The 23,266-nt window shown below is 40.4% G+C and overlaps 2 protein-coding genes across 3 annotated transcripts in view; one reads left to right on the forward strand and one right to left on the reverse strand.

Moving 5' to 3' along the window:
- NUP42 (nucleoporin 42) overlaps positions 1-23,266 on the forward strand; it is a 1,164,542-nt gene that overhangs the window by 209,508 nt on the left and 931,768 nt on the right. The window lies entirely within an intron of this gene.
- The window catches only part of RAPGEF5 (Rap guanine nucleotide exchange factor 5), a 242,543-nt gene that overhangs the window by 65,949 nt on the left and 153,328 nt on the right, over positions 1-23,266 (reverse strand). For both annotated transcript variants that reach the window (XM_050783124.1, XM_050783125.1), the window contains exons 10-11: positions 10,916-11,034; positions 10,368-10,456 (exon numbers count right to left, since the gene is read on the reverse strand). In XM_050783124.1, the coding sequence (XP_050639081.1) occupies positions 10,368-10,456; positions 10,916-11,034 (208 nt within the window). The remainder of the gene's footprint in view (positions 1-10,367; positions 10,457-10,915; positions 11,035-23,266) is intronic.

Here is a 23,266-nt window from a genome sequence, read left to right on the forward strand (position 1 = left end):
GGCGGGTGAATTATCTGAAGTCAGGAGCTTGAGACCAGTCTGGCCAACACAGTGAAACCCTGTCTCTAGTAAAAATATAAAAATTAGGCATGGTGGCACATGCCTGTAGTACCAGCTACTCGAGAGGCTGAGGTAGGAGAATCTCTTGAACCCGGCAGGGAGAGGTTGCAGTGAGTCGAGATGGTGCCACTGCACTCCAGCCTGGGTAACAGAGTGAGACTCCATCACAAAAAAAAAAAAAAAAAAAAAAATTATGTTTAAAAATAGATTGTAATTTTATATATTTTGATTCTCTGAAACTTGACAATTCCTGTACATACTAGGGCAACTCTCACTAGAGTAGAATCTTTTATCACTTGTAATAATTTATCCTCCAGTTGTTCTAGAAAATTAGAAATTTACTTAACTACAAAGAAAGAACTAAAGTTCTCCATGGAAGTCTAGCTAAAAAGATGAGTGTCAAGTTGGGCATTTGAGGTAGAGGGAAAGTATTTCAGGTGAAGCAAATAAATGTAAATAAAGGATAAAAAGAAAACAAAATATGCAAATATGAATGAAGTAGAAAGTCCACTGACTTCTCCATCTTCTATGCTGGCTGCAGTTTACACAGGAAAATCGGGGTTTGGGGGTTGAGGTCGGCACTGAAACTGACTTCGAGGAAGTAAGCAGTCACATGCATATGTCATTTAGATAGAACACAGTGTGCAGGAAACCTCCAGATTATCTCACCTTCAGCCTCTAGGACAAAACCTCCACTCTAACCTGTCTGAAAGTGGTTGACATTTTCCTTCAAAGTATTTAAAGAAGAAAGTCCATAAACCGTTAAGATGCCCACGTTTTCCACAATTCTTATAGACTGGAAGCTAAGGATCTAATTTCTAAGGTCATTCTTTCCCCCTCATGTACTCCTTTTTCCATTCCCTATCTTCAGATCCTATTGAAATTAATTTCCTAGAACCCTATAATACTTTGGTTTGTTTAGCATGCTCTAGACTTCCACTTGACCTTTCCCTTGACAAAGTCTGCTGTAAAATGGTCAACCTTCTGTGGCAAAAGCCACATCTGCGAAGCCAACTGTAGTTTCCCTTTAATTAAATATGACAAGTTTAGTTACCCAATGTCTTATTTTCTACTTTATAAATAAATATACATATACACGCCTATGCATTTATTGTAGTAAATTCCAACAGTGGACACAGAATAAATAAGGGTGGAGGATGAAAGCAAATCATAAAAGTAAAGGTTTAATGAAAGTGTTCATCTCTCCACATAGTTCACTAGAAATATCAGGTAATCATTGAATAAACTAGTCTACATTTTTCTGAGTACTTTCTTATTTGGAAAACTGTAACATTTGCATAACCTTCCATGCTGAAATTGTTTATAAAATTAAAATTCAGATTATAAACTACAGCTCAAACGTGGTATAAACCTGAAAATGATTCAATTAAAAAAATGCATTCCAATGATCCATTCTCATTCTAAATCGAGACTGTTTCCCTGAAAGGTCTGCTATACTCATATCAAATATATCCATACCCATTAAATATCTTCCTTTGCCCATTGGTTGTGTTGTAATGAAAACTTCCACATTTCCATTATTAATCAGTGTATGTTAATGATCTTATGCTTCGGCTGGGTCTCACTTCACTTCACCTTGCTTCATTAACAACAAGGGTATTAATTAACCCACAATCTACTGGCAGTGTAAAAGCATCAATTCCCTTGTTATCATACATAATATTGCATGTTCAAAGGTGGTAAGAATAGATTAACCCAGAAGATGAGCACCTCAAATGAAATCCACAGTCAAAATTTAATTTTTAATCACTTCTCTTGTGAGTAGTCTGATACAGTGTCAGCTGGAACTAGACCTCTCTCTCTCTCTCTCTCTCTCTCTCAACCTTTTTGAAGCAGTTAGCTCACCCAGTGGCCATTCTGCTCACAGCTGGAATTCAAGAAGCAGGTCTTTGTACTGGAGATTAGAACGCCCTTAAGTGGGTACTGAAGCACCTGATTTGGGGCTTAAAGCTTGAGTTGAATGGTAGATTTTTACTTCAATCATGCTTTTCATCCATGATTCCAGTCTCTAGCAAAAATAATCTTTGGGATAAAACTCGGAATATATTTGGGCTCATTTCCCGATTCAAATGGTAGCACCATCACTGAAGCAACTGAATTAACTTCCACCTTGGCTTCTATGTCCATCAAATGGGGATAATTATCTTGCACAAGGATGTCCTTCTAATGGGACAAGGTTTGAATAAATAAATTGGTGTCTGGAGTAATCTTTGAACCTGGTTCTCATAGCTAGAAGGGTTCTCAAATGTCATGTGGCCTAAAGCCTCTGCTTTTATAAGTGAAATAACTGAGAAAATTTCTATACAATTCTAATTATCTCATCACTTTGTCAACACTAATTTATAAAGCCTTCCAATGCTTCGATTATGGTCAACAAATGCCATACATTACATTCTCCATATCAGTAATTAGGAGAGAAGCTCAAGGAACTACCAAAATCCAAACCAAGACAAAACAAAAACCACAGCACACACATTATAAAGTAGAACAGAAATCATATTCTAACTTGAGCACTTTTTCTCTCTTGACACCATTTTGGGGATTTGTACTGTCACTGTGGACAGCTGTTTCAAGTCTTTGCTTTATCTGGAAAAACAAGTCCTTACCAAACAGTGGTACTCTTCATCTGCATCTGACACACACCCAGGGCAGCTGGAGTTGGTGCTAATGAATTCAGTCTTTCATTGATTTTTTTTTTATTAGCATGTATGCAAACAAATTAATCTAATTTTTTTTTTTTTTTTTTTTTTTTGAGACAGAGTCTCACTCTGTTGCCCAGGCTGGACTGCAGTGGTGCAATCTCAGCTCACTGAAACCTCCCCCTCTAGCATTCAAGCAATTCTCATGCCTCAGCGCCACCACTTCTGGCTAATTTTTGTATTTTTAGTAGAGGCGGGGTTTCACTATGTTGGACAGGCTGGTCTCAAACCCCTGACCTCAAGTCATCCACCCACCTTGGGCTCCCAAAGTGCTTAATCTAAGATTTTAAAGTGACAGTTTCAAAAAGCTGAAAAAGACTAAGTAGCAGCCCAGTCCAGTTATTTGCCTTGGATAAAGCGATCTTCACAGTTTAAGATGGTAAAAGGCTGATATCCTTATTAAACATTTCCACAAATGTAGATTCTATGGGTTCTAACAATAGTGATTTACCATCTGGGGATACCTATACATACTTCAAATTTCTTTTATGTTATTTTAAAAATTTCAATTAAGTGTGTTTCTTTTGATTCTGAAATTTGTTGCATTTGACTAGAGGTTTCACATTAATTCTTAAAATACTTTAAATACATTAAAATATCCTCCAGCTTTTTTATTTTTAAAGACATGGATATAGTTATCCCAAATACGTGCCTATGATGATATTGGCTATTTAGCAACCCATCATCTAATATACAATATTTTCTTACTTATTTTGTTTATTGTCTGATTCCCTCCAATAGAATATAAGCCTTCAGGAGGGTAAGTAGTTTGTCTATTTTGTATCCCTGGCATTTAGAACAGTGCCTATGCAATTGGAGGTCAAAGATATTTAAAGGAATTAAATAAATAAAGGAACTAAATTTTTCTAATGTATTCATTCAGGTGCATGCAGAAACTCAATAACTAAAAATGCACTGTTACATTTTTTATAGAAGCAGTGTATAAAGCTAAAAGTTAAGGAATTGCAGGGAAATGGCTAGTAGAAGAGATATGATGTAATATATTTCATCACTGAGGGAAAACTGCTGCTTTTCTCCTGCAACACTATTTCTGAATATCCCAAAATGGCTTGGTAATAAAACTCTGCAAATGGAATTTAGTAGTAGGGTGATAAATCAAAGCTATTCTTTAGAAATGTTATGGCATAATTTCTCAAAGGAACTTAAAAAGTTTCCCATTGGACAAGGTTATATAAAAACACAGTTAAATCATCACCAGGTATGGCCACTCAGCCTTAGATTCTAAGCTTAATACCCTGTCAACATTCTAACAGCTCTATGAGGCTGAAGAAAAGTAGCAGTAATATGAAATTAGACCAAATTTCCTAAGCCCTCGTGCAAGGGCTGCACGAGGTGTTTCCAGCATAAAATGACTTTGGAGGTCACCTACACGAATTCTCAGGTCTCCCTCCCATCTAAAATTCTATGGTTCTGTAACATATTTTGCAAGGAAAGAAAATATAGATCCCTTTGAATCAAAGGGTTTTAGTGATGAAAGATACTTCAGAGATCATTTCATTTATTAATTGCTCAAAGTCTCTGGCTGTTTTTTTAATGGAGCCCAGATCTGGTACTCAATACTTTAGAATCTCATTTTAGTAACCTTTCTACTCTGCTATGTGCATTTCTCCTTTCTTAAAACATGATTTCTCTCAGAAGCATTCTTGGCTGTGACACCTAAGGACCACCCAGGAATTTGTGTCATGTGACACAACCCACAAAAATCCAAATGGTTCTTGTTCACTATAGTCACATCTTCTCATTCCAAGAGATGAAAAACCAAACATTTTGTGTGTCCGGTACCTCTGTCCCCTCTGATGGTGTCCTTTTATCCAAAACCACTTTAATGCATGGACTGGCAGTGTAGGTTTGTCAGTTACGAACTTCTCAGGCTGCAGAACTCCAGGGCAGGGGCCAGTGGACATGAGGCTGGACATACAGTCCTGTCAGAGGAGTTGGAAAGCGGGAAAGAAGTTCCCAATTCTCTGTATTCTATAACCATTAGAAACCTGGAATTGGTCTTTCAAAACGTGGAAGTGAGACAATGTTCTATTTCAGTGGCTTTCAACTTGGCTGCAGATTGCATCACCCGGGGAACTTTTAAAGGCCTTAAGGCCTCGGCCCCAACTCAGCCCAACGGAATTAGGATCTCAGGACATTGCTGTTTTGTTAAAAGCATCCCAGGTGCTGCTAATGTGCAGTTACAGATAAGCTACACTGGTCTGTTTATTACATGACCTTACAGAAATAAAAAGATATAAATACAAGATAATTCCATGTACATGTACAATTGTACAAAATCATGAAAAGACTTACTGCCATCTAAATATTTACCTACCCTCAAAAAGTTTTAGTACTGCAAAAGACATGCTGCTACAGGGTTATTATGGTCTGGCAACCTGGGAGAAAAAGCCTGGAATAGAGGCACCCAGTATCATTCCAGGAATGCTAAAAGGCAAGGTAAGCAAGGAATAAGTTGACTTACATTGTCTTCTATCTTTCCAAGGAGAAGAAGAAAGATATTCTTAATTTTCCTCCATGAAAATTACATAATTAAATATCAAGGGATTATCATGAGCTTGGTGTTGGCAGGAGACAAAATTAAAAAGTTAATAGAAAATGAGGTACCTGCCCTCGCTTTACTCAATGTTTTCTCAGTGCAATGCTTAAAAAACATCACAGCCAGGCGCAGTGGCTCACGTCTGTAATCCCAGCACTTTGAGAGGCCGAGGCGGGTGGATCACGAGGTCAAGAGATTGAGACCATCCTGGCCAACATGGTGAAACCCTGTCTCCACCGAAAATACAAAAATTAGCCGGGCGTGGTGGTTCGCACCTGTAGTCCCAGCTACTCGGGAGGCTGAGGCAGGAGAATCACTTGAACTTGGGAGGTGGAGGTTGCAGTGAGCCGAGATAGTGCCACTGCACTCCAGCCTGGTGACAAGAGTGAGACTCCGTCTCAAAAAAAATAAAAATAAAAATAAAAAAATAAAAGTCACTAGGTTGACCATTAAGAGCTTCCGGACTGTATCAGTTGAGTGAGACACTCCTATAATATAAAACAAGCACTTTCACAGAGGTTGTTTCCTCTTTAGAACAGTAATGAACTCACTCCTTCAATCACATGCTCAACCTACTATGTGCTGCTAAACGCCAACCCCCCAACACTGAGTTATCTCTGAAAGAATCAAGGCGGGTTGTATAGACATTTCCACACAAAGGCATGTTAACAGAATATACTGAATGATAACCTCATGAAATTAAAAAAAAAAAAAAAAAAAGCAGCCATACCTAAAAGAAATCAGGTCAGGCCTAATGAGAATCAGCTGGTAGGCTTTACCTATTCCTACTATTCTATTCTCTGTTGGCTTTTTTTTTCTTGGAAACCTGTAATCATAAGTACATTTTCTTCAAAAAGATGAATAAGGAAATGGGAAATAACATATTTCTTATGTTTTCCCTAAGGTAGACCTGTCATAACATAGATTCAGAAAGAAAAATCAATAAGAAGGGGTTTCTCCATGTAATCCACAGTTTTCCCCCTGCTTTGAAACAGAAATTATCATTCACTACAGAAGTATCTGTAAGCAAAACACACTTTATCCTCTCTAGGCAGGAGAAAGGGTTAACTAGGTACAGTCACTAGCAGGACCACAACAGAGCAGGACTGGCTGGGCCCAAACTTGCTCCCCCATCCCTCCAACTCCTCTAACTCACTGCTCCTTGTTTCTTTTTCTTTCTTGCCTTCCTTGTAATTCTCTCATGTAAATCTCATGCCCAATGATGTTTGCCCCATTTCTGGGAAAAGATAAAGCTCCAAAAACAACTTGACTTTCCTCTAACACTTCAAAATATTTCAAGGCAAAACCTGAACCATGGGGGAGAAAAAAGGAAATCTTTGAAAACAGCTTCAATCACTGTCCAGGTTCACAAATATCTAGTTACCAGACTCAGTTTTCCTACTTTAAACAATGAAGAACTATCGGACAAAAGAAGAAATGTTGAAAAATTTAGATGACAATGAATTTCATTCCTGCTTGCTCTCAGGGAGTGTTACTGCTAACTTAGTAAACAAAAAGGGATCTTGTCACAGATGAATGAACATTTCAAAACTGGCTGCAAATAAAGACCCAAATGCCTGGTCAGTTTGCTTGTTTCTTATCAGCACTTCCCATTGATCTTCTCTTTAAGAGTTTAGGAAATTCACTCGGCCAAGCACAGTGGCTGATGCCTGTAATTCCAGCACTTTGGGAGGCCGAGGCAGGCAGATCACGAGGTCAGGAGTTCAAGACCAGCCTGACCAACATGGTGAAACTCTGTCCCTACCAAAAATACAAAAATTAGCAGGGCGTGGTGGTGGGCCCCTATAATCCCAGCTACTCTGGAGGTTGAGGCAGGAGAATCGCTTGAACCCGAGAGACAGAGGTTGCAGTGAGCCAAGATCATACCATTGCACTCCAGCTGGGTGACAGAGAGACTCCATCTCAAAAAAAAAAAAAAAAAAAAAAAAAAAAAAGAAATTCACTCATTCACTCATGCATTCCTTCATTCCACAGATATCACTGGATGACTTCTTGTTCCTTTCACTACCAAGGAGGAAGCCTATGTACTTGAGGGATTATGAAAATAGATATAGTAGGTGTGCGTGAGTCAACTCATTTAGGAAAATCATTAGTAGGTTGCTTTCATCTCTAGAATTATTTTTCCTTTAAAAAGCTTGATTTGCTGATAGAATACTATATGAATTGTTTAGTTGTTTCCTATTCTATTCTTGAGTCCAGAAACAACAGAAATGCCTCATTTTAATAGCCCTGGCATTCTCTTCCCTGCTATATTCAATGGAGTAAACTTTAGTCGTATGTTAACATCAATCAGTAATCACTTCCACTTGTCCTATGGGAGCACAGAGGGCCTCCTCTATTGGGTCCTGTACCTACATTTTCACAAATTAGTGACTTCTGTGGGAAAGGGATGAGAAATTACTCACATCTCTTGTTCAGTTATACTCCCCAGCCTCTGGTGGGTCCAAAAATGTAAGAATCCAGAAGAGGCTCATCCCAGCCTCCAGGACCATTCCTTGTCTCCCATGGACCCTCTCCTCCTCACTGCTATTGGGCCATGTGGAGGGCCACCATATGGCTGCACGCGGCCCCAGATGGCTCCATCTCCCTAAAAGGGGCGCTCAAGAACATAAAAATGCTGCTGTGTACTTTTATTGCAGCCCCTTCTCATTTTCCTCCATCTGTCCTCCATATGGTTTATGCAACTCTCTTCAGCTCCTGCACACCCGGGCCTTTGATAATGAGGGTTGCTTACCTGACCGAGATAAAGAACTAGAATTCACCTTTGTCAGCGACAAGGGGTCCTGTTACTTTAAATACCTGATTCACTTAGTATTTGAGCTATTAATATCTCCTTTTCTTCAATTTGCACACATTTATTTTATATTTATTATATTTCTTATAATCTTATTAACAGAAACCACATGGTGGCTTTTCTGTTGTGTTTTCTCCAAGTGTCGTTCTTGAAGTTTGGAAGAGCTACATTGACTTCCACTTAGGCATCTCTTTTATATACACATTAATCATTTTCTCCAAAGTTGACTTTTCCATTTTCATAAAATCTTTCTTTGGTGAAAGTTGTTACCACTTTTGCCACTCAGATGTCTCCGCAAAACTCTAACGTTTCATGTGTGTCCTTCCCCCAAACTCTAAGGAAATGAGCAGGAATTAGGTGAGGTGACCCCAACCAACCCCTTCTTCCCCACTTGGGTTGGTGCTAGGAGAGTCAAGCCATGAAGTCCTGGTCCTCTTGGCTTTGTGAGCACATGGCAGAAGTGACATACATGATCCAAGGGTTGGTATAACTGAGAAGAAAGCAAGAATAAGTCACTAGACAGGATGCAAATCACTATATTTTCCAATAGGAGGCAAATTCTGACATTAGCAACAATAATAAGAGTGATTTGTCATTCTCAGTGTTAAGTAGTGGGAACCTGTGAGCACCTGAGCCATTTTCTCAAAAGCAAAGAGAACACAAACTCATGACAATTAAAAAGAAAAAGAAATCAAGCTAGGCCTGGGCAGGTTATAATAATTTCCCTGCTTACTAATGTAAACCAGACACAAAGTCTTGCATTACAGAACTGTAGTGTTATTAAGAAGAACAAAGTATTCAATCTTTCCAAACCCCTACTAAAGTGTCTTTTCCATGACACATCATTTGTCTGTATTCTAGCTCAAAACACCTGTGTAAAGCAGTCTGGTAATCAGTAGACTGAAAATTAGACCCACCTTCCATGATGATTATATTTGATGAAGCAGAACATGGGAATAGTGCTCAAACGCACAAAATATTAATCTATAGACATACAAAATCAACCCAGCAAATGCCAAGAGAATATATTTTTCTTTTAGTTGTTTGTTTAGTGTATATAAATGACAACTATTGATTTTGTCTTTAGACATATGCAAAATAGGGTATTTATCTGAATTTTAAAATCACACAATAATTTTACTGTAGGATACATGATTAGGTCATTTTGATACTGTTTTTTGCCCATTTTTGTATTTCACACATTCTTGTTTCTCTTATGGTCCTTTATAACGCAATACAAACCCAGACATCACTTACGTTCAGACAAAACTCCAGGGACACAAGGAAATTCTTGTTCCCACCTAAGCTGTCATTTCAAAATCCTTCCTGCATGGTAAAAACCTAAGGAAACTGTGGGTCTCACAGGTGCTATGGAAGGAGCAAAAAGCGCATTTCAGTTAAGGGATCAAGTTGCAAAATGCAGGCTACAGTCAGAGGCCTATTCATTGGAATAACTGCTCCAGCATGGAACAAATTACAAATTCTGGTTAAGAGAAGCAAGCACTCTCCCTTCTGAGATAAAGGAAGTTACCGATAAGTCATTTTGTAAGTGGAATAGTAGTGTTTCCAAAAGTGCATGGGTGGAAAAGCAAAGTGAGTGTTCTACTCTCAAATTAAATTTAAAAGACAAGAAGTCTGATCAGTAAGGCTTTAGTGCATTACAATTTCTGCTCTGAAGAGCTGGGAGTATCACAGTCTGCACCTCAGGGCTTGTTCTGACCAGGCAGTTTGTAAACCACTTGGAAAAAGGCAGAAGTTGCCACTAAGCATGTAGCTGCTGAGTAGTTGCATTAATTGTTGACATTTCAACACAGAGGCTGCTCCCCGCAGCTCAGCACTGCCTACATGCCAGGTGAACGCCTGCTAACCCTCCTCCCCCTTGTATTTCTTTCCATTGAATGTTGCTATTGAATGTTGGTCTCTTGCCAACTGCCTTTAGATGAGATTTGGGAAAAATTGCCAAAGAAACAAGAACAGCTGCCTTCATATCATTTTCTTTGTACAGCTACTTCCCAGGAAACTGCTTGGGATCTACATGTGTCCATTTACTGGATTTAAACAAATCAGCACAAGGCAAGGGATGAGTCGCACAAAGCATATGCTATTTCTCCCCACCCCGGTTTCAGCTAACAGTGGGAACCTTGCCCCTGAGGGTACTGACAAGGGCATCAGCCGCTGTAAGTCTGGAAGCATGAGCTACTCAGAGCCTTACCTGTTTCTTTGTCCTGGACTTCTTCCAGGTGCAAGTCATTCAAAAGGTGCTCCAAAATCTTCTCCGGGGTCCCGGACACCACCACATATCTGTCAGAGAGCAGAGAGTCCACTGAGTCATCCTCGGTGGAAGACTGCGAGCGGCTGCTCCATTCATCGTCCTCATCCTCCTCGTCGATGTATTTGAAATAAGGCACATCGAAGGTAGGCAAGGGCAGCTCTCGGTCTGAGAGCGCCGCGGCGGAATCTTTCCTCTCCAAATGAGGGTCAAAGACCCTCAGCCGGGAGCTGCCCATTGTGAACGGTTACTAACAAAGGCATCCCCTAAATGCTAAAAGATCTTGCCATCCCTGTCCTTTCACTGGGAACTGAGTCCATCTGGCTGCTAAGAGCTCTGCAGTCAGCTAGAACGCTGGAGAGGCGGAGAGAAAAGAGAGGGAGGGAGGGTAGAGGAGGCAGAGAGCGAGTGAGATGGAGCAAGGGAAGGGAAGGCAGGCAGGGAAAAGGAAACGGGAGCGCGTGCCTCTGTGGCTGCAGGGAAACTCTCACCTCCAATGGCTCTCCGCACTCCCAGCTGTGGGGGCTGGGCCACAGCACTGCACTTTCTTCAGCACCAGGACGCTCTGGTCTTGCTCTTTAACCTGAACAGTCGTCACTTCATCATCTTGCTTTAATTGTGGACAGGGATGATGGATGAGAGAAGGAAAAAGAGAGAGAAAATTAAAAGGGGCAGGGGTGGGAAGGAGCTAACTAAAGCTATATTTTCTAGAGTTGCTTTACAGTATCATCTCTTTAAAGATTCAGAATAAATTAGGAGTCTGGTCAAAAATCTCCCTCTAATATTAAAGTATCCAGGCTCAAATGCTATGAAAACTTACAACATTAGAGACATACATACTTTAAAGGAAATAGAAAACAAAGTGGAGGTGGAATTCAGAGTTTATTTTTAAAACTACCTAAACAATTTAGAGACTACAAAATTCAAAGTTTCAAAAAGCACAACATATTAATTACATGTGTACTATATTCTTTTACCTGGCAGATGTTTATTAAACACTCTATTAAAGTTGAATCATACAAAATATACATTATTTACACATGAAGACAATGAGTAAGCCATATTCCACAGTCGTAATCAATACATATATTCATTTACTTTACACCCTTACTTTAAAAGGCAGGCAAGAAAAAAAAAAAAAAAAAAACGACCCACTCCATCATTCAGTTCAATTTTTTTTCAGACTTGAGAGGGCCTTCAAATTTATCATGTACTTGTTTTGCCAGAATACAAGCAAAATGGATCTCTAGTTAGAATCTCGTCTAGGCTGAAATTCGGATGTCATGGATGAGTGCACAGACTTTCTTCACCTCAGTCCCTTTTTAAAAAGGAGAGACGGCTGAACCATCATTCATTTCTGCACACACAGCTTCCACAGCCCAGAGCGAGTGCGGCCCGCTGATGTGGCTCTGTCACAGAGGACAGCTTGCTGCTGACCCAGCAGGGTGGCCTCCAACTCGGAGCCATGAACACTTTCAGAGTGTTGAGTGTGAAATTCTCCCAGTGTGCAATACCCAGTAAGCGTGGTAGCCCGGGAAAAAGGAACTGTAAGATGCATGTCAGAAAATCTAGCTTCCCTATTTCTGAGGATTTGAGCAAAAGATTAAAGAAGAAAAGTTGATAGTAAGTAGATTTCACCTTAAAGATGATGTCACCTCTTTAAAAAGGGCACTACGTGCTCAGGGCTACTAGCACATTTCCCCTACTGACAGAAAATCCTACCTACCTACCGTCAGGTACAAATATAAAAGAGGATAACCCCACTCCCAACAGAGAAAAAATATCCATTGTGCCTTATTAATTAGTTCTACAGGCTAATCAGGGATGTCAATGTATATTATTCACCTTTCATAAGAATAGGAAGGCACTAATCTTGCCTAATTGCCAGCCATCACTGATAAAATTGTGACTTTACCTCCTGGTATTCTGATTCCTAAGAAAATGCAGTAAGCTAATCATTTAAGTCCTCCAGGATTTTCTTAAAAACAAAAAATATGTGTCATTCTAAACGGCAATATAATTTTATAATCATTCTTTTTTAATCTTTCAGTGGTAAATAATTTCACTATGTAAAACTGATGTATTACATTTCAGCAAGGTCAGACGCATGTAGTTACTGTGGCAATTAATGCTGGATATTCATTGTTAAACTCCCTGAGGACGACAGTGGGACTCCCGTAACATGAATACCAATGTGTAATTGCTATCTTTCATTTCTCCAAAGGGGTTCCTTTGTTGTCCATGTGGCTGAAGTGAAATAAGGTGGCTGCAGAGAAATGCATATATTGACCAACGCCGCCCCCCAAAAAAAACAAAAAACAAAAAAACAAAAAGGCAGAATGACGGTCTGGGATGCTGAGACACACAGAGCAAACAAATAATTCTGTTCTCTGAAAGGACAAAAATATTTCCCTGGTTTCCTTTAATCATGCGCCAATACTCATTTTATATGAGCTTGCTGTCATTCTGAAGTACGTTTTACATTCTATGTGCATGTGATATATGGCATTATTAACTTCCACAGGCCATGCACATACATATGGATGGGAAAGGCTTCTCTAATGCCTGTGTAACTAATATGTATTACATGGCTATGTGCACAGCAGCCACACTCTGCCAGGCAGGGGAAGAGCTGAATCATATTGATGTACTATCAATAGCATCTATGTCATTGTGATAGTTTTCCATTTTGAAGACCTATTAAAAATAAGGAAGAGAAAAAGCAGAAAAATTAATGTACAAAGGGAAATATGTTATCTAAAATTGCCATAAAAATGTAATAATCCTACGTATTACATCTGGCTCTCAAGAAGGAAAGGTAAATTAATGTTTCCTGACCCATGCATGCTTAACTAATTTCTCATCCTGAGAAAGAACAGAAGTACCATAGTTGAGGTTCTGAGTATGAAATTTTATTCTTGTGCTTGCTTGGTTAAGATTAAAAGTATTAAGAGAACTAATAACAGAAAATATATTAAATGACAAATAGTTCATGAAATGCAGGTAAAGTATTAAAACACTTAATTGACATTCATTCAACAAATAGTGAGGGCTTGCCTCCTTTGCATAAGGCACTGTTCTGGACACCACGTGGCAAGTGAAGATGAGTGAGGCGAGTACCCTGCTCTTAACTGACAAGTTAATAGGCTCAATGACAACATAAGTATAACTGGGTGAGCACCCTAAGATGTGGCCAAATGCAAGAGACAATGCAAAAGTAGAATCCATGGGATCTGACGGTCAAAGATAACGATGGGTGACTGAGAGAATGGAAATACCATTAAACAGGGGAGAAAGTGTATGAAGGAGCGGCTCTGGTGAGACCGATGCTTCTGATTTTAAACACTGACGTTTCGTACTAAGACAGCCTGCCTGCCACAGACGTTTAGCAAGCAGTTAGAAATAAAGAACCAGGCCTCTGGACAAAGGTCGAGGGTAGAGACAAATTTATGAATTATTTAAGCTTTGGTAATGGAAGAGATTGTTAAGGAAGAGCAGGAAAGAGGCAGAACTATGAACACTGGGGATTAAAGGAGCTAAAAACACAGTAAGGGGAAGAAGTAAAGTGGGAGAATATTCGAGTCATGGGGGAGCCTACTTACAGAGAGACCATGAAGACCACTACCAAGATGAGTCAGGAGGAGAGCCAGGAGAGCACTGTATCAGGAGACCCCAGGGGAACGCCTGCCTGACACTGTAACATTTACAAAGATGGTAAGTCTAAGGTCACTTAAGGTCAGGAGTGGGGAAAATGTGTTAAACTGTGAGTGAACAAGGAGGAAGAGAAGACTACATCTTGGAAATTTCATTATAAAGGAAAGAAGTCAGTTTGAAGAGACTCATTCCTCCTCCAAAATCAAACCTGTCTGAAGCAGGCAGTACCTGAGAACCTTTCAGATGGCAAACGCGGAGAATCATCTAGCTTGACACTACGACACTCAAGAAGTCATACCAGTAGCACGAGTTCCAATGCTGTTTGCCCTTAGGTCTGTGAACACATGAACTGAAGATGTTAACTGATAGGAAGGCATTTGTAGCCAATAGCTTGTTATACCTCTTTTCATCTCACAACTTTCTTGGCCTAACACTTACTTATCCCACAAAGTTCACTTCAAGAATCACCTCCTCCAGGAAGACCCCGGTCTTCAGGTTGATCTTGTTGGCCCTTCTGTGTGACCTCACAGCACCACATGTATCCTTCTAATTCAGCACTCTCAGGAGCACTTACTGATGCACTTTCTGTCCCCGCCTTGCCCAAGCTCAGTTGTGGGCAAGTACTCTTATCTTCTTTACTTTGAATTCCCAATAGTTAGCCAGGTCTTGACATTTCACACTCAATGAACATTTACTGAATACGTTTATAAACAAAGGATGAATGAATGCATTTGCATTTTAAAGTAGAGGTTTAGAGAGCAACACTTTAAATCTCTTTTTTCTTTTTTCGGGGGTGGTGGTGGGGTGGGGTGGGGTGGGAGGACATTCTCAATCTGTCACCCAGGCTAGAATGCAGGAGCACAATCTCAACTCACTGCCACCTCTGCATCTTGGGCTCAAGTGATCCTCCCACCTCAGCCTCTTGAGTACCTGGGACTACATGCACATACCACTGGCCCAGCTAATATTTTATTTTATTTTGTAGAGACGGGGTTTCACCATGTTGCCTAGGCTGGTCTTGCCTAGGCTGAGCTCAAGCAATCTGCCCACCTCAGTCTCCCAAAGAACACCTTAAATCTCTAAGAACACATTTCAATTGGTGAATTGTGATAGAGCCCAGAGAGAAGGGATATTTTACTGAGAGATTCTCTTCCTAAGGAGGGATCATCAAACTCTGCTGGTGGTCATCAAACTCCACAGGGCACTGGCCTGCCCTGCTTTGCATTCTGACCATCAGCTTAGCTGAGGCACTCAAATAGACCGGGTTAAGCTGAGAAGAACAGCTAGCATGCTTGTTAAATTGGACAATGGCAAAGCTAGGCAAGGAGTTACATATACATCAGATCAGAATGACCTGCTCTAATTCAGGGTCTTAGCCTGAGAGTAGCTCATGTGAGACAGCACCAAGCCTTGGCCACTACTTAAGATAATATATGATAAGTATTTTGTGAAGTATAAAACATCATGCAATTATCAGTTACTGGACCATTAATAGCTAATATAATTTTATTCCATAGTGGTAGAGGTAATGACAACTGAAGAACTAAGGAGACAACACTGCCATATGCAACAAACAGAACTACCAGGAACAGGCAACTGGGGAGGAATCAGCCATGACCAGGCAGATAAACCTATGACAACTAACACTGAGGGCTTACCATACAGCAGGCAAAGCTAAGGGCTGAAGATCCACTACCTTACCTAATCACTATAATGATCTTATGAGACTAATGCTATGAAAATTCCCATTTTACAAATGGAGACGGGAGCCCAGAGATTAAGTAAGAAAGATCACAGAGCAGAGAGATGGCGAAGCTGAGATTGAACCCCGACAGGCTCGACGCCAGTGCCCTTAACCAGAACCACAGTTGTCCCCTAAGATGGCCAATGCTCTATATTATAGATGACAACTATCAAAGGAGATGTCACTTTCCCTTGATCTGACTGCCAGTGCAGGGCAATCTGTTGGTGGGTCGGGCAACAGGGAGGTCTAGGCCAAAGTGAAAGTCAAAAGTTCTAGCATAGCCAGGTTTTAGTTCTGGACATCTTGTCTGGTTTGGGAAAGCCCTACAAGGGCTTTCATTCTAAGAGAGGAAGAGAGTTGGCAGGATCTGAGTGCAGTGGTGTGACCATAGCTCAACCAGCTCAGATCGGGCAGTGCTCGAGACCCAGCAAGGGGAAAATGAAGTGTTGACCAGACCCGAATCAGTGACCAAGGCAGGAACAGAGCTAAACACGGCAGAGACTGGCTTTAGAGGAAGGCTGTGTTTGTGGGCACCTATGTCTATGCAACTTGAGACATGCAGGTTAAGGCTGGTGGAGATGGGGCTCCCAGTATATAAGCTGCCTCGGGCCTGATGGGCTCAAGAACTGGGTAGACATGAATTATAGACTTTAAAATGGCTAATTTTATGTTATGTAAGTTTTACCTTAAAATTGAAAAAAAAAAAAAAAAAAAAAAAAAAAAAAGAACTGGGCAGAGATGAGTCTGTGGACACAGATTCGTTGGCCAGAGGACACATGAATCTGCCCCAGGGAGCCACAAAGGGCTCTGAGAAGTACGTCCTGAGAGGCACAGTTTGGGTAGCTGGAAGGTCCAAGAAAGAAGAGTTCAGGAGGATAAGTAGCAGCAGATTATTTCCACTCTCTGAGCCACTCTACCCTGTGGGAGAGGAAGCCCTGGAATTACTCATGACGTTCTAGAAAGGTGACTTTCCACTAGTGGGTGATGAGATAAAAGTGGCTGCTTGGGGACCAACATAAAGAAGTATTAACAGCAGAGATGGACCCAGCTGTCCCTCAAGCTGAAGCAGTCTATCAGCAATATCATAGAACAAATGAAGACGATTCTGGATCAAGAGTCAGGGCTATACTTTGCACCCTTTCCAACACAAAGATTCTACAAAACTAATCTTGATTCCACTTTTCTCACAGAAGCCCAAAGTGTTGGCTCTCCTAAATAGGAAGAAGGCACATGATTTAGCAGTTAGGTATCTCTTCCCATCTTGTACTATGGAAATTCACATAAAGCCTAGCTGACCAAGCCATCAATACCCACATCTGTTTCTGTTCTATAAATGTGGGTACAGCAGATTATAATACTTATCTGAAAAAAAAAAATCTCCTCTAGCCAAAAAGAATTTTGTTCGAGAACAACCCTTAGATAATTTGCTGACAATGTATCTCATGATTCTTTTTCTCACAAAAAAAAAGTAAACGGATGTTTTTTAAAAAGGTCAAAATATTGCTGGCAAGATAGAACTGATTAAGAGAGAGATAAAGTTAGCAGATGTATGTCAAGGTGAGCCGCTTAGACTCACCCGACCACAAAGGAGCTGGACTAACAAATACGTCTTTGTACAAGATACTCTGGCAGAAGGAGAGTATTTAGATAACGATAATTAGTTCTTTCCTTTTTTTAATCCCACACATATTAAGATTAATAACTCTAATGAAAGCCTAAACAAGATTAATAGGATTCATCATCCCAACATTTATAAAATCTAGGTAAAGTCTGACTTTTATAGATATCAAAATAAACATATATTTATTACAGAACTTGACCAAACTCCAACAGAAAACCAATATGCATGACTAAACAGAAACTTTCTGGCTACTAGAGAAAAACTGTATGTATTAAATCTCATTGCCTCTAAGAGTATCATCATACAAAACAACTTGTCTAATAACCCTAAAACCAGAGCAAGCCTAGCAATGTGATCCCAGGGCCAATTTCAGCTAGTAACCTACTGCACAATAGAGCAGAAAAGATGGGACAGACTGTAGCATCTTGAAATATAAAGTCAATGTCTTTTTATTAGGAATATATTTCAACATGTTGTATTAGCTTGACAGATCATTCTGGATTCTGGCAGGAAAATGCACACTCAGCAAGGGTTTTGAAAGTGTTTAATGAAGGGGCTATTTACAGCTGTGTAGGTAGGTTTGATGAAACTAAGCAAAAATGGTGAGAGATAACCAGGACTAGAAAAGAGGGAGATCTCAACTAGCCCTGGGCTGGAAGGGGTAAGGGGAGGTAAAGGTAAGTATTGGATCCCTTTGGGAGCTGGAGGCATAAATGAGAAGCTACCAAGGAGGAGCTGCAGTCACTGCCAGAACTGCTGGAGGAAGCTAGACAGAGGGAGGAGGAACATCCTGACCTTTCTCTCCTTCCACCCTCTGATCTCCTGCCGATGCTTCCCACCGGCTGTATCCCATTCAGAGCAGGAGGACAAGAAATCCAGGGTGATGCATTCCGCAGTGTGTGGTGAGGACTCGCTGTTCCAGCACAGGGCAGACGTGAGAATGGAGAAAGGGATGCAAATAGAGACAGCCCAGCATGCCTCACATTTCACAGTTTCCAGAGAAGCTTGTGTTAAGTTTTCATTAATTTAGACTACACCATATTGGTCATGTATTTCATCATCCTGCTGTCCAGAAAACAACTCAGAAATCTAAAAGCTTTAGGGTAGGGTGTGTTAGCATTTTCCTACTTGACTGATTCCAATTTCTACATGCTTTATGATCTTAACAGTCTTTCTTGTCTAGTGTCCACATCAGTTTACTGTAATTTAGCTTCTACAGCTTGCTTCACACGCTACACTTCCCATGTGACCTTTGAGAGTGGTGAGTCAATCACACAGGTGTTACTGTTTATCATAAAAGCTTAAATTTTATTAAATATTTTCCAGCAGGTTTCTAGTTCCAATATAAAAGTTCTTGGCTGATGGCCAGATTTGGGAGTGGGATGGAGGGTAGAAGAGGGAGGAGAAATGGCAGGGCCAGTTCTACTCTGATGACAGCTACATGAGAACAGTGGCTGGGTTGGTTTGGTTTTACATCCAGAACAATGTTTGTTAAATGAATGCATGGCCTGGCAAATGATGGATAAGTGGACAGATACTGTAAATCAGAATGGCTCAAGGTCAAGGACAGAGAGGTCAGCAGAAGCAAAGAGGCAGAGGTTCAGTCTCAGAGGAACTAAGTCCAAGCGGCAGGCTTGGGTAGAAAAGGAAAAAGCCTGACGTCTGCAGAACGGAAAGACAAAATCTAGTCCACCGTAGCCAGGAACCAAAGCTCTAAAGTCAGATCTAGGCTAAGTCTGAGTAACGGGCATAGCACTCTGGCAGAAGAAAGGGAGCGTGATTCTGACTCCAGGGTCTTTGGAGCCAGCTCTTACCCAGGAAGAGGCCAGTCCTCAAAGAATGATTGAGTTCACAGCTGCAGACAAGGCCTCAACCTATACTGAGAGGACATGGGTTACAAGGCTTGCCTTATCTACAGCCAAATCCCAGCAGCCATCCAATAGCTGTACTTCTGGGAGAATAAAAATATACTCCCCAAACTCCAAAGCATCATCTAAAAAATAAGGTTATTATGCATCTTCCAGAACTTTTAGGCACTAAAACAGACAATGAAGGCCTAGCATAGTCCCCTGCCACCCCAACTACAGTTCAATCACCAATGACTAGATAAATCTAATTTGTTTAACAATTTACACGTCTTACCAAGAACGCTTCCACCAAGCCGCAAGCCAGGGATATGGTCAATTTCTCTCTATTTCATGGGTAATAACCAATTCTTAATAGCACAAAACTTAAACTCAGATGATGGCAGCCCTTCAAAGAACTTACGGCCTGAATCAAATTAAACTGATATCCACCAAAGCGAAGACAGACCTGGTTCAAATCCTAGAGTTGTCACTTACTAGCTGGGTGGTCTCTCTGAGCATCAGCTTTCTTGCCTGTGAAACGGGATAATCCCTACCTTATAGACCCAACTGAATACTGGACACAGAGAAAGCCCTCAATAAATAGAGGGCAGAAAAATACACAAACTATATTGTAACTGTATGCCATCCATGTATACTAACACTGAAGTATTACAAAATTGAATTTGTATCAGGGTCTTGCTATGATTTTGTTTATGTGCATGTGTATATCAAAATCATCCAAATTTTAAAAACACACACAAATATCATAAAATTTTTTCCACTGCAATGCAAACCACTGCCTATGGTGCTGTATGCGCTACTGAGAGGCAGAGAGCATCACAGGAGTTAACTACAGAGCTCACAGAACCTGCAGAAAAGGAGGTTCTAAGCCCCTCTGCCAGAGGAGGACTAAGGATGATGAAATTGATCATTTTCATGGGCATGTGGGCCTGTTTTTTCTGTTACTCACCTCACCCCAAATCTCACTCATCAAGAAGTGTACACCTCTAGAGATCAAAAACTAAAAGAAGGGGGACAAGGAAGTTCAGTTGTCTCTCTGACTCTTACATTTTTAAACATAAAATGTCAAGAGACAGCTAATGCTCTATCGGCGCTTGGTCTTTGGTCAGGGTTACTGATGATCTGCAAAGGCACAGTTGCATCCTTCGTTGTTGGCACGACTGGAGTATACAAAAGAGAAAACACAGCAATGACAAACAAGGTGTGATGCCAGTCATGGTCACCGGAAGTGAGGCAGCTGGCATGCCACTGCTTTCTGCTGCTCCTCTGTTCCAGATATGGTGGTTATTTCCTTCTGCAGAGACTCGGAGGTACAACCACTCGCCCTCGTTAGAAGGCCCGAGGGAATAGGCGAAGGGTCTGCCAAACTAGGAAACCACTGAGATTCTCTGAGCCACTTACCACCTGTGTGCTGTGGACCAGGGCTCTTCAGCAGTGCCTCAGTTCCCTGAAACCAGCAGCCTGGGTCAGTGGGCAACTGAGGGCATGGTACAGTGTGCACACATGACCTGACAGAGGCCTATTTGAGATCATGTCAGAAGAAATGAGGATGCAGAAATCTAAATTAGATCCTTAAGCATTTCCTGAAATGTTGAAGAAAAAAAGGAAAAAAATTGCCAGTGACCAGAAGCACTGCTTTTCACTAGCAGCCCAAAGGTAGGACAGAAACCTACACTAAATTATGATTAAAGTTTCTACATTCTGGTTGCAGATATATTTGTCCCATGGGGTTTGAATAATCCATGGCAGCAGTTTTACAGAAGCCTTTACAACTGAATAACAAGAGGATAACATGACTTTTCAGAGCAGCATAAATAGCTATCCCTGACTGGTTCCTATGGCCTTGACTTCTCCTCTCAAATTCCTCCCATAGGATCTGAAACTTAGTTGTGTTTGACTCAGTGAAGAACTAATTCATAAACGGAAATTATTTGAAAAAGCTAGTTCTTACCTCTGAGCAGACCCAGCAGATGTATTCTTCAAACTTAAAAAGGAAATACACTCTAAAAAATTGAAAGGCTTCAAGTCAAGGAACTCTATCGCTCTTCCCAAATTTCCTGTGTGTGTGTGTGTCAATGTGCATCTGCATGTGTGTACGTGAGGATATGCTTGTGTGTGTGTGCACGCATGCATGTGGAACTTCCGTGGGGGCAAAGCAGCAATCAAAAGGGGAGTTTCAGTATTTATGCAAGTTATGGAATGAAAAATTTCTAGCTACTGTAGCAGCTGCCAGATCACATGGAATGGGAGTGAGGAGATACAAAGCATCTTAAGTAAACACTCTTGTTTTTTCATGTTTTGTACATTCCTTGGTGTTTTTAGGGAGGCACGCCTTTAGTCTCTGCTGTAACCATATCAGAAACTCCATTTCACGGTTTGAAACAAGGTTGGGAAAAAGGTAGACAAAGTGTCACTCTTGGTGCATGGAACAGTAACAGGAGGTTGGTATTAAAAATAGGTTAAAAGAATGTAAGATGTAATTAAATATTGCTAAAATGATTTGAGAGGCAAGCAAAAAAGTAAACAAAAAACCAGAAGGTAAAAAGGAAGAGAGAAGGTTAAAATAAGACAAAGACGAATTTGATTGCATAGTGGCAGATTTCTCCTGCCTTTTTTTCTAAGGGAGGGGATAGGTGTGGAGAGGACAGGAGGACAGACTGGGTGAACAAAAAAGGAATTAATATTTAAGTGAGGAATTAGTATTAAAATGATAATACATACAAAAAACAAATTCTCTTTTCCTGAATATTAATGTGCACCTGGAGTGCCAAAGAAGGTCAAAATCCTCACATACAGACCTGCCAAGGTAAGATCTTTGCTCCACAACCTGTGATCCATTTAAGTCTGAAAGTCTGCATCCACTCTTTACCAGGGATGGATTCTTCCAAAGACTTTTCTATATTACAAAGTGACTATTGGTGATGAACCTTCCTGCCTTTTCTGCTTATCATTTCCAGGTTAATTCTCTAAGGTAGAAAACTTCTAATTTAAAACTTTAAATATCCAATGAACTGGAATCCTGAAGCTGGTACAACTTTGGATTTTTACACATGTGAGTTTAAGTACTTGACTGTGGGAAACATTTCCAACCACCCACAATTTCCTTTTCCATCAGCTCCAGTACCACAAACACTGACTGAAAGCCTAGTTAGTGCTGAACACTGGGGATAAAAGTTCAAATAAAACGTAGGAATGCTCTCAAAGAGTAATTTCTTCACGTGAGAGATAGACACTTAAGAGACAAAAATTTGCATGTTTTAAAAACAGTAATTTGGAGCTAGTGGGTAGCGGCCAATGAACCTAACCAACATCAAGAACTAGGTTACTTTCTTGGTATTTCTAAGGGTTCAAGGCAGTAAGAGCAAGCATTTCCTTCATTGTAGAGATCTGGGAATTCCAGATTTTGATCCTCCTCAGGACATTCTGATCTCAGAAAAACAATTCCAAATATTTAATGACTTGACTTGAAATATCATTTTAATGTCCTGATAACAGACACTTGTAGCTGGATATGCTAGATCAGCCATCTGTCCTGTATCAACACCATTTCACAGAGTAAATTTTTAGAAGTTCTATCCACTGGAGTATTTTTAGAACATAAAAGAACAGAATGATTCTTGGCATTGATAGACATATTCGATCAGAGTGAAAAAAGAGCTACTCAGAACTTCCTAAGTAATCAATTGGTATCCTTTATAAAATGGTGACATTTTCCCAGAAAGAGTTCAATACTCAAAAGCATGGATATTGCTGAATTTTGGGGGAAGGGTGTCTTCAAGTTAAGAAAGGAATTTTAGAGCTAGAAGAAATCTTAGACCTCTAATATCCTAATTTATTAGATGAGAAGACTGAAGCTGAGAGGTAAGGTGATTCACTAAATCAGCACTTAACATATTAACTTGGGAGGTAGTTTGTTCATCACAGAACTTCAATTATTCCAGAATAAAATGAATGT

Source organism: Macaca thibetana, chromosome 3 (assembly GCF_024542745.1).
Source record: "Macaca thibetana thibetana isolate TM-01 chromosome 3, ASM2454274v1, whole genome shotgun sequence".
Taxonomy (NCBI): Eukaryota; Metazoa; Chordata; class Mammalia; order Primates; family Cercopithecidae; genus Macaca; species Macaca thibetana.